This window comes from Capsicum annuum, chromosome 11, assembly GCF_002878395.1.
Source record: "Capsicum annuum cultivar UCD-10X-F1 chromosome 11, UCD10Xv1.1, whole genome shotgun sequence".
Lineage (NCBI taxonomy): Eukaryota > Viridiplantae > Streptophyta > Magnoliopsida > Solanales > Solanaceae > Capsicum > Capsicum annuum.
Genome location: NC_061121.1, coordinates 221,628,481 through 221,640,786, shown reverse-complemented (window position 1 = coordinate 221,640,786; position 12,306 = coordinate 221,628,481). Strand labels below are relative to the sequence as shown.

Genomic DNA, 12,306 nt, shown 5'->3' with positions numbered 1-12,306 from the left:
ATTATTCTTGTTCCTAGAATTTCCCATCGATTCACCCTTTGGCTCCGAAAGAGACTCAAAAGGGGTTGGAATTGAGATAAAAATCAGCTTTTGTATTCATATTCTTGGGGATTTTTTACCAATTTCCCCCTTTTTAGCTTCAAAAGAGATGGTTAGAAATGAGGTTAAGATTAATTTCATGAAGTGACCCATCTTTACGTATGTTGGATGATTTGCATTTCCATTTTGTTCTCTCTCTCAAATTGTTCAAAGTCAGTACCCTCATTCTTGGGAATTCGCAACTGATTCACTTTTGGGTTTCTATTGGAAAGTAGAAAGAGGTATCGGAACAAACATTGAGTTTTTGAGTTTGAATTTTATAGGTTTGAACGTGAGATCCATATTCCTCCCTAGTTTGATCATATTTCCGTTGCTTTCATGTGTTCATGCGATTTTAAATGTCTATTAGGATTGAATAGTGAATGCTTGTTATGTATAATCCTTGCTGACACATATTCATAAAAGAGAGGTAGCAAACTTTGGCGTCTTTTTTTTTGTGGTTCACTTTGTATGTTGATCATACTTTTGAAATAAAAATTGTTATGTTAAAGTGAAGGCAACTTTCTAAAAAGAGATTCCTTTTCTTGTTTTTAAATTTTGTCCTTTTCCTACGCCTGCCTTTATTGTAATTCATCTTATCTTGTCCCTTTGCCATTACTAATATCACTAGTCTTTATCAAATGATGTTTAAATTTATCAAATTCTGTTATTCGGTTTCTAATTTCTTGCCTTTCCTTTTTTTTCATGTCAATTTGCATTGGAGTCCGCAATGGACTTCTTCCTCTTATCAAGTGGGCCAATGAGGCCCATTTCCTCAATGTTTAAACCCAAAGTGATTCCATGGCGTAAATACAAGGAGCCGAAAGAATAAGAACAAATGGATTAAAGTCCTATCATTTGAAGCGGCTACGAGACCCCAAAGTCTCATTTATCATTTTTATTTATTTACTTATTGTCGTCTTCATTTATTTATTTATTCATTTATTTATTTCCTTATTTATTCATTTGGGCCTCGAAGCCAAAGTTTTACTTAATACAGGTGAAGCGAGACTCGAGCTAAAGGCTTGAAAACATAGAATTAGGACCGGTGGAAGACAGGCTGAAAGCCCAATATCTAGATTAGGACAGGGTTGTCAATTTGGGCCTAATGGCTCAAGTCCTTCTGCTTCTACCCTTTCCCTTTTACTTTTGTAAATTTGTTTTATGTTTCTTCTTGCGAACCTAGTTAAAATCCCTTACTAAGTCGCTAAAAAATTGGTTTTGCATAAACACCAAAATATTTCTAAAATCACTTTCTTTTCCAAAATCAAATTTTTTCAAGGTTAACCAAAGACGATTTTCAAACAGTCCGGATAACCGCAAGTTAGCAGACATTTTAGGTGCCTAACACCTTCCTAAAACGTTAATAGGAACCACTTACTCAGAATCTATAACTTCAAATGATTTACCTATTTTGAGTCGTTTAAAGTAACTCTCTAAAGGTTTCTTTATTCCTTTTCAAAATTAAGTGGCAACTCTTCTCAATAAGTAAAAATTTCTTCGCAAAACAAAAATGGCGACTCTGCTAGGGATCTCTAATTAGGTTCTAACCAAATGTTTGATTTCGTCTTTTGATTAACTGTTTATGTGTTCATGTGTTTCGATTCTGTAGAGTTTAATTATCGCATCACATGGCATATTCCTACATTATTTAAACAATTTTGGGGTTTCGTGGGTATCCCAGCCCCTACTGATCAATTCCAAAAATATGTTGGAAATACAAACAGTTTATTAGCACGTGAGTCGTCTGATGGCTATTTGTATTTTCAAACTCAAGTTGTCCGCTTGAGAACCACTGTTCAAACCCACTCTAGACACCGAGGATAGAACGAAACCAAAATCCTATTTTAGGCATGAGCCTAGGACGACCCAATACCCGAGTGGGGTATTGGGCCTATTAGAAAACTTGCCCTACATCTATTGACCCTGAGTCAATCACAGACGGATCATACTTATGTGTTGGAGAAATATATGCTTGTCTAAATTCAATCCATTACCCTTTGGGGTCAGGAAAAGGATTATCTTTGTCTTCTTTTATGTAGATATGGCTCAATTTCATTCCCGTGAAAAGTTCAAGATGGTTACCAAACCTGTCGATTACCTGAAATTGTGGTGGGATTAGATGGGTCCAGATGAGAGAAAAATCGTTAGGATACACATCGGGCACCTGCCTTCATTGATCGAAATGGATGCTTGGCCTGAAATGATCCACGTGCTTACGCATTTTTGGGATGATCAGAATATGGTGTTTCTCTTTAGGGATGTGGAATTGACTCCTACCATCAAAGAAGTGTTAATTTGCTATGAGAGTATTGAATTGTGTTTCAAGAGAAAGGAAAAACCTGATAATAACATTTTAGTTTCTGCCGTGTGGGATCGTTAAACAATCAAAGAGGCATTTTTAACTGACGATGACACCTGGCAAGGGGAACGTGATGAAGCAAATATCACTTTTTGGGAGTTGTATCGTCAGTTTGGATGATTCAAAGCCTTCCAGTAATTTGGACATAAATTTGAGTCCGAAGAAAAATGGAAGGAGATGAGAGCCTTTGCGTTTGCGGTAGGTCTACTCGGAACCATGGTATTCCCACAGGGGGAAAATGGCACAATTCATCCAAGGGTTGTTACGATGGCCCATGCACTTTTCTTTGGAGTAGATTACGATTCAACCAAGGTATTCTACAATTTATCTCCCATGACTGTCGCCGACATATATCGAGCCTTGGGAAGGTGTCAAGTCGAAAATCATTTCTTTCAAGGTTGCAACCTCATATTATAATGGTGGATGATGAAGCATTTGGTAAAGGATTTGAGAACGGTACAACCTGATCATAAAACAAGGGTGGATATGTTGGCTTCGCACGACATGTGGTTGTTTCTACACAAGTTCAAAAGGGAAGCATCTCACAAATTTTGGTTTAAGACTTTCGGGGAATTAAGAGATGACGATGTGCAATGGTTCATTAACTCTCTTCGTTCAGGGAAATACATCATTCGAGGGGGAAAGTGGCCTTTCCTAGTACTTCCCGGTCTCAGGGGGACACAGCCTTACAATCCTGGTAGAGTTCTTAAGCAATTCGAGATCAAGCAGGAGGCACCACAAATAGATTCCATGCTTAGGTTTTTCACTGAATACAATGAAAGTGAGTCTCCACTCAAAGACAGCATGATAAATGGATAGAGAAGAAGAAGGTGGATGGAAGTGACTTTCCTTATAGAGCATGAACCTGAAGTCAGCGATACTTATAAGGAGTGGTTAAAAAAGAGTCTCGCCGGAGCATTGATTCCGGAACCAAATATGCCACTCGGGTTATGGATGTAGAATCCGAGCATCAAATTCATATTCACATGCTACAAGATGAGTTCCAAAAAAGCAAAATCGTGCATCGGCAGATACACATGGAGGACGCTTTAACTATACGTATGTTGAGGGAAGAGTTGAAAAGAGCTAGGCAAGAAGCTGATGATGCCAGGCAATGTCTAATTGATTTGGATGATAGCATGGCCTCCCAACTCAATAGTATAGGTAAAATAACTTACGACTGCAAAGTAAAATTATTCGGGAGTCATCTTATCATCAACAAGTATCAAATAGCACAGGAAGTAAACAAGGCAAAGGCAGACGAAGGAGCCTCCAGTAGCTAGTTTTTCTATCTCCCCTGCGCAGGAACTTATCTTCTTTCATGTTATTTCCCTTTTTCCCTAAAGATTGTATCTCTTTTTCGTTATCTTTTGTAGGCATTTATGCCCTTTTTCGTGTCTATATGAGTTGGGGGTTAATGTATTGACTTCGAGGAAGCATATATTTTCTTCAAAAATTGTTAGGCCTGAACCCTTGGCTCAAAAAGGGTCACCCCAGCTAGGATACGCATTATTATAATGTTTTTGTGTGATATAACTATTTTATGTGCTTATGTGCATTTGTTTGAATCAAAGGCAAGTTCATCCACTATGTCCTATGGATGAATTTGGCTATGACTCAAGCAACTCTATGTGGTTATTGCCTGTCAAATATTTTGCATTACTTATCATATACGGAAACTAACACATCTGCCTTTGAGTTGTTTTACTTTACACATAATAGAAATTACTCCGTGTTGATATAAGCTAGCAGAACATCCATACTTCACCCGATCGAAAGAGTACAAAATCCCATCATCTGACCATCATTCAAAAATGACAGGAAATGACGAAAAAAGTGCACTGACTATCCGGGACAATGTAATAGCAGAACAGAATGAAATGATCTCCGAATCCATTCTCAAATCCCCAAAAAACATTTTCAAATCAAGAAAATTCATTCCCAAATCCACAAGATTCACTCCCAAACCCGCAAAATCCATCAAATCTATCCCCGAATCCACCAAATTCCTTTCCAAATCCACAAAATCCTTCTCAGATTCCACTAAACTACTCACAAATTCCACAGAACCTTTCCAAATTCCAAAACATCCTCCCCACTTACCAACCAAGTTCCTTTCTTCCACAAAATCAAGCCTCCCTTCCAAATCCCCCTCAAGCCATCATATCCCCTGATATTTATGAACCCCTTCCTAACCTGATATTTATGAACCCCTTCCTAACCCTGAGATGGACCATTATGAGGAGAAGGAGAAAGAGTGGAGGACCCAGCATAAAAGGAATTTACTAGCTATGAAGGAAGAGATTATGAGGATCAAAGAGTCTCATAGAGCCAGGGACCACGACGGTTTAGGGTATGATAATTTATGTGTTCACCCGGGAGTAGACCTACTAGATGGGTACAAAGTCCCTAAGTTTGAGATGTTTGATGGTACCAGAAATCCAATGGCCCATCTGAGAAGGTACTGTGAGCAACTAGTAGGGATAGGTAAAAATAAGGCATTATTGATGTGCCTATTCAGTCAAAGTTTAAGTGGTGAAGCTTTGGAGTGGTTCATGTCTCAGGAGAAAAAAAGGTGGACTTGTTGGAAGGCATTGGCCAAGGTTTTCCTTGACCAGTTCACATTCAACATTGAAATAGTCCCTGATCCATATTCACTAGATTGGATCAAACAAAGGAATGTTGAGAGTTTTCGAGACTATGCTTTTCATTGGAAGAAAGAAGCCGTTAAAGTGCAACCCTCCATATCCGAGGAGAAAATGGTATCCGTGTTCTCCCGCACTCAAAAAGTAGAATATTATACCAGGATGGTGTTCGCTATCAGGGCAACTTTTGTGGTTTTGGTAAAAATAGGAGAATCATTGGAAGAAGGTATTCGGACAGGGAAGATTGCCAAAACCCCGACGTCGTCTGGGACTGTCATGTTCTCGAAGAAGAAAAAGGAAGATATAATTATGATTTCTGCTAATCCTGTTACAAAATAAAAAAAGAGGTTCAATTCTAGAAATATTTTATCTTCTCCACCGTTACCTAACCTTCCGCACGCGTTCTAAGCCTACCCCCAATACCAATCTCAACTGTTAAATGCCCAACCTCAGTACCAAACTCCACTCCCAAAAATCCAATCCTCATACCAAGCTCCATAGCCAAATATATTTCCCCAATACCCAGTTCCACCTCCAAATTATCAGTCTCATTTCCAAACCACTCCTCTAAATAACCGAATAAATTTCCAAATGCCTCCAAATTATCACCAAGTACCCCCTCCTACAAACCTAAGCCCGTATAACCCCCAACATCCAAACCACAAAAAGAAACCTCCCCAAAACTTCACCCCACTAGCTGAAAGTCGCACCCAATTGTTTTAAAGATTGAAGAACGCTGGTCATTTGCAACCAATACAGCCAAGGAATATCAATTCCAACTCTCGATTTTTTAATGCAAGTCAACATTGTGATTATCATTCGGGGGCAGCAGGGCACAGTACAGAGGATTGTGTCTACTTGAAACATAAGATCCAGGATTTAATTGATCAAAAGGTCATCACGCTCCTGGCGCCTACTCCAAATGTTAAAAGAAATCCATTGCCCAACCATGGGGGATCTATAGTTAACATGATTGAAGTAGAAGGTGAATGGGCATCTGGCAAGACTATTACCCAGGTGAACTCCGAAAAGTGCAAAAGAGCAAAAGAGGTAGGAAAGATAGAAAAGGTTGTGGCTGCCTTAAGTATCAATGAAAAAGACCCATTTATTATGATGACAGCATCGACTCAAGTGTACGCTCCCCCGCCAAGAAAGGAATTTATTGTGCAAACCGCTGCTGCCCAAGGGATGACGCGATCGGGATGATGTTACATCCCTGAGGAACTGACCAACAAAAAAGATTCACAGAAAAGGCCAATCACTGAAGGAGAGGCTGAGGAATTTTGAGGCGTATGCAACCAAAGGATTACTCAATTGTCAAATACTTGGAGAAAATGCCAGGCCAAATCTCTGTCTTGGCACTATTAATGAGTTCGCAATACCACCGACAGGCTTTATCGAAGGTTTTGGAGGAAATGTATATTCTTGTAGGAACGAGTGTTGAGAATCTAGCTGCGATGATAGGGAACATTGTGAGGAATTATCGTATATTATTCAGTGATGAAGAATTGCGTTTGAAGGAGCGATGCACAACAAAGCCATGCATGTCACCGTCATTTGCCGCGATTATGCAATTAATCAGGTATTAATAGATGACAGATCTGGTGTGAATATTTTTCCCCTCTCTACATTGGTTCAAATGGGCTGTGATTTAGGAAAAAATCATCAAATCCACGTAAATATGAGAGCATTCGATGGTGGGCAGAGATATACCATAGGAGAGTTTGATTTGCACATCCAAATGGGGCCTGTTGAGTTCAAGACTAAGTTTCATGTTATGGATATCCATCCTAGCTACAACCTGCTCTTGGGAAGACCATGGATACACAATGCAAAGGCAGTTTCATCACCCCTTCATCAATTATTGAAGTTTATTTAGGAAGATCATGAAGTAGTCATCCAAGGAAAAGAAAGTCGAGCGGACTGTCCCAATAGTTATGTGCCAGTGATTGAAGATGTTCCAATAGGTAGTAGTTTCTATACAGTGGAAATTGTAAATGTTGTGGACAGAGATTCAACGCCCAAAGTACCAATGCCTTCTGTCTACAAAATGATTGCAATGGTGATATTAATAAATGGGTTCGAAGCTGGTCGAGGCTTGGTCAAGAATTTATAAGGAATTATCGAGCCTATTGCAATCCCAGAGAGAGGCTCTAATTAAGGGTTAGGATATCAGCCTACCAGAAAGGATAGGGTTAAGGATGAGCTAGAGAAGAGTCTGTTTGGGCCCTTTCCACTCCTGTTCCAGTCGTTTTCTATACGAGAGGTGTCAGATGATGATGGTCTTGGGAATGGGATAGAAGATTTTTTCAAAGGATGCAATGATGTACCAGAAGATCTCCCAAAGTCCAGCGGGGTGAAGATGATTGCGCCAGGGGAGGCCTTGCAAAATAAGACCTCCGCTCCACTCATAACTCATCTCCTATCATGGTAAATGAAAGGGCAATTACTGATAGTTTTTAAAATCGGTGATGATCCGGAGGAGGCCTCGCGATCCACCTTTTTATGTCAAAACTTCTTTTTCGTATCTTACTGCTTTCAAAAAGGCATGGACTTGTATTTGCGCAAGTCATGAGCCACGATTTTGTAATTATCTCCCAAATTTCAATGAAAAGGCCTTCATTTATTTAGAAAATTCTATTATTTCTAAAACACTCCTAGTCATATATTTTGTTATTATTTTATTATCATCTAACTTGGTTTGTTTGTCCACTACAGTAACAGTAGCTTAAAATCTGCCAATATCATGTCATGTCAAAGCTTGAACGAGCAAAATGAGGGGAATAATGATGATTGGAAGGACGATGATGAGGAACGATTAGTCGAAGATATGGAGGAATTTAAGAATTACGAAAAACCTAATCTAGAGGAAACTGAAACAGTCAACTTGGGAGATCACAATGAAATCAAAAAGACAAGTGTCAGTATCCACCTGGCGGCACCACAAAGGAAAGAGCTAATCCACCTGTTGTGGGAATACATCAACGTGTTTGCTTGGTCCAATGATGATATACCAGGGTTGAGCACCAGCATTGTGTCACATAAGTTGCAAATAAATTTGGAGTTTGATCCATTCAAGCAAACAATGCGGAAATTCAAGCTAGATTTAAGTCTAAAGATCAAGGAAGAAGTGATAAAATAAATCCAGTTTAATGTTGTCAAGGTCACAAAATATCCGACGTGGTTGGACAATATCGTCCTTGTGCCGAAGAAGGACGGCAAGATTCAAATTTGTGTTGGCTATAGAGACTTTAATAGAGCCAGTCCTAAAGATAATTTTTCATTGCCCAACATCCACATTCTCATCGATAACTGTGCAAAACATGAAATGCATTCATTCGTTGATTGTTTCACCAGCTATCATCAGATATTGATGGATGAGGAAATACAGAAAGAACGTCTTTTATTACACCCTGGGGTGTTTATCATTACAGGGTAATGCCGTTTGGTCTCAAAAATGCGGGTGCAACATATATGAGGGCTATGATGACGATTTTCCATGATATGATCCATAAAGATATTGTGGTGTATGATTATCAAATCCCGTGAGAGTTTGGATCATTTGACTTATCTGGAGAAATTTTTCAATAGATTAAGAAGGTACAGTTTGAAATTAAACCCTACTAAGTGTGCTTTTGGTGTGCCATTAGGGAAGTTGCTGGGATTCATAGTTAGTAGAAGAGGCATCGAGTTAGACCCATCCAAAATCAAGACAATTCAGGATTTTCCACTGCCAAAGACTAAGAAGAAAGTTATGACTTTCATGGGTCGTTTGAATTACATTAGCAGGTTCATCGCGCAGTCAACAGTCATATGCGAGCCAATTCTCAAGATGTTGAAGAAAAATGCATTGAACGAGCGAATAGAAGAATGTCAGAGAGTTTTTAACCGCATCAAGGAATACTTGTCTGCATCGCCGGTTTCGGTTCCACCAAGAGAAAAAATTCCATTATTGCTTTACCTATTAGTCTCAGAAAATGCTTTCGGATGTGTCCTCAAAAAACATGATGAGACCGGTAGGAGAGAGAAAGTCATTTACTACTTGAATAAAAAGTTCACTCCATATAAATCCCAGTACACTCTTGTAGAAAGGATATGTTGTGCTTTGACTTTGACTGCACAAAAGTTGAGGCATTATCTATCGTCCTACACAACATACCTCATCTCGATAATGGATCCATTAAAGTATATTTTCCAAAAGGCCATGCCTACGGGAAAGCTAGCCAAGTGGCAAATGTTGCTGAGTGAGTTTGACATTGTGTATATAACCCAAAAAACAATCAAGGGACAAGCCTTAGCAGATCATTTGGCAGAGAACCCAGTTGATGAGGAATATGATCCACTTTGAACTTACTTTCCATATGAGGAATTTTTGTTCGTAGGAGAAGACACTACAGAGATTTACCCCAAATGGAGGCTATTTTTTTATGGGGCAGTTAACTTCAAAGGTTCAGGAATTGGAGCAGTTTTGGTGTCAGAAACGGGCCAGCATTATTCGGTAACTGCTAAGTTACGTTTTCTATGCACCAATAACATGGCTGAATATGAGGCTTGCATTCTGGGTCTCAAATTGGTACTTGATATGGGTGTTCGTGAACTTTTAGTCATTGGGGATTCAGATTTGCTGATTCGCCAGATACGGGGAGAATGGCCGGTAAAAAATCCCAAGATCACTCCTTATGTGGAGCTGGTACAAAAATTATGTAAAAGATTCAAGGAAGTTGATTTTAGGCATATCCCACGGATACAAAATGAGTTTTTTGATGCTTTGGCCACTATATCTTCCATGATTCAGCACCCGGATCAGATTTACATTGATCCTTTGGAAATAAGCTTGAAGGAGCAACCCGCGCATTGTGTACACGTAGAAGAGAAGCCTGATGGAAAGCCTTGGTACTATGACATTAAAAGGTATTTGGAATCTGGAATATATCCTGAAGAGGCTACTAACAACCAAAATAAGACAATCCAACATTTGGCAAACAATTACTTTCCAAGTGGGAAAATCTTTTTAGGAGGACTCCTGATTTGGGGTTCCTAAGATGCATCGATGCTGCAGAAGCCAATATATTGATAAAAGAGGTACACACTGGAATTTGTGGGCCCCACATGAATGGGTTTGCCCTTTCCATAAAGATCCTGAGAACCGGTTACTTCTGGATGACTATGGAAAATGATTGTAGTAAGTATGTGCAGAGATGTCCAAAATGTCAAATACACGGAGATCTGATTCGAATGCCTCAACACGAGCTTCACACAATGAATTTGCCTTGGCCTTTTGTAGCTTGGGGTATGGATGTCATCAGACCAATAGAGCCATTAGCGTCGAATGGGCATAGATTTATTTTGGTTTCCATTGATTATTTTACTAAATGGGTCGAAGCGGCTTCATACAGAGCCGCCACTAAGAAAGTGGTTGCAGATTTCATCAGGAATAACTTGATTTGTTGGTTTGGAGTACCAGAAGCTATCATTACTGATAATGAGGAAAACTTGAATAGTCACTTGATGAAAGAAATTTGTGATCAGTTCAAGATTGTGCATCGCAACTCGACTGCATATCATCCCCAAATGAATGGAGTTGTGGAAGCGGCCAACAAGAATATCAAGAAAATCTTGAGAAACATGGTCGAAAATGATAGATCATGGCATGAGATGTTACCTTACGCTTTGCTAGGGTATCGCACAATAGTTCGAACATCCACTGAGGTGACCCTCTATTTACTTGTCTATGGGAATGAAGTTGTGATACCTGCTAAAGTTGAAATACCTTCCCTAAGGATTAGTCAGGAAGCTAGACTAAGTAATGAAGAATAGGTTCGTGCTCTCTATGAACAACTCATGTTGATTGATAAAAAGAGAATGGTCATTGTATGCCATGGTCAATTATACCAACACAGGATGGTTCGTGCCTTTAACAAGAAGGTGCGGGCTCGGGCATTTGAAGTGGGGCAACTGGTTCTTAAATGAATATCCCCTCACCACGAGAAATACAAGGGCAAGTTCGCTCCAAACTGGCAGGGCCATACATAGTTCACAAGGTGCTATCTGAAGGAGCTCTGATTTTGTCTGAGATGGATGGCACGGAGTGGACCAAACCAATCAATTCCGACGCAGTAAAGAGATATTATGTTTGAAGGACATTCTAGCTTTTGTGTTTCTTTAGTTAATTGACTTGTAATCGCCTTTGTAATAATGTTGTTTTCTAGTGTGTGACTGTCTAGAGTCCCTTCCTTTAATGTACGAACTATATTTGACTTGAATTCCCAAGAAAGGGATACGTAAGTAGCCTATGTCATCTTTGATCAACCCCTTAGGATAATTTATCCTTTCCCTTTATGTATGAACTACGTGATGACCTGAATTCCCAAGAAAGGGATACGTAGGCGGTCTATGTCGGCTTCGGTCAACCCATTAATTTCTTTTGTATATCCCTAGCGTAGTCCTGAACTACGTTTGACCTGATTCCTGCTTCAACGGGATACGTAGGCACCCCAAAGGCTAGGTCATATAACCCCAAGAAATGGAAACTGGGGCAGAATTTTCGAGAAGGAATCATGAAATTCACAAGAGAAGATCGACATCCAACAAGGAGAATAAAGATCAGCAAAGACTTCAGACCTATCCAGATTGGTATCATCTCAAACAACTTTAAACTGGGGTAGAAATGTTGAGGAAGACCTCAAAATTTTCACCAAATGCCACGACATATTCCAAATTCCCCAGCACCATAGGTTAAAGTCAAGCTTTGGAAGCCATCGACTGTAACAACGTTTGGGGAGACTCAATTTTTGGCTATGATAGAACTATTAGAAGAAATCCTCCAACAATGATCATGAGTTTTGGAAACCATCAGTCGGATATAGTCAAAACCACGAGGAAGACATTCGTTGAGGTAGTACATGACATGACTGGCAGAAATTTTCTAAAGTTTTATAGAAGTTTTCAAAATTATTTTCAAAAATTTAAGACTATTTTTAAAAATCTTACGACTCACTTATTTAGTACTTGCCTAGACATCATTTGGGATGGAGTGTCAGGGTGGAAGTCCCAACATCGCAGAATGCCCAAGAGATGGCAAGGAGCAAATCGAGGATCGGTGAAGGTCAACATGGAGTAATTTCATTCAAACTAATCATTTTTCTGTGGATGCAGGGATCAATACACAAAAATGAGAGTCTCTTTCAAAAATCCCCAAGAAAATTGGGAGCCACAACAGAT

At 39.4% G+C, this 12,306-nt stretch overlaps 1 protein-coding gene across 1 annotated transcript; it reads left to right on the top strand.

Moving 5' to 3' along the window:
- The first annotated feature begins 8,917 nt into the window (after positions 1 to 8,917).
- On the top strand, positions 8,918 to 10,902 carry LOC124888975. The gene is made up of 5 exons (XM_047400265.1): positions 8,918 to 9,101; positions 9,468 to 9,739; positions 9,881 to 9,996; positions 10,101 to 10,234; positions 10,370 to 10,902. The coding sequence occupies exons 1-5, from the start codon at positions 8,918 to 8,920 to the stop codon at positions 10,900 to 10,902; spliced, it is 1,239 nt and encodes a 412-aa protein (XP_047256221.1).
- The last annotated feature ends 1,404 nt before the right edge of the window (positions 10,903 to 12,306 follow it).

Excerpts from the sequence above, each read along its gene's own strand:
- LOC124888975 (XM_047400265.1), top strand. The coding sequence starts at position 8,918 with ATGTTGAAGAAAAATGCATTGAACGAGCGAATAGAAGAATGTCAGAGA. Across the intron at positions 9,102-9,467 it reads CAAAAAACATGATGAGACCG|GAGAAGACACTACAGAGATT; the intron begins GTAGGAGAGAGA and ends TTTTGTTCGTAG. Across the intron at positions 9,740-9,880 it reads AGATACGGGGAGAATGGCCG|CACCCGGATCAGATTTACAT; the intron begins GTAAAAAATCCC and ends TCCATGATTCAG.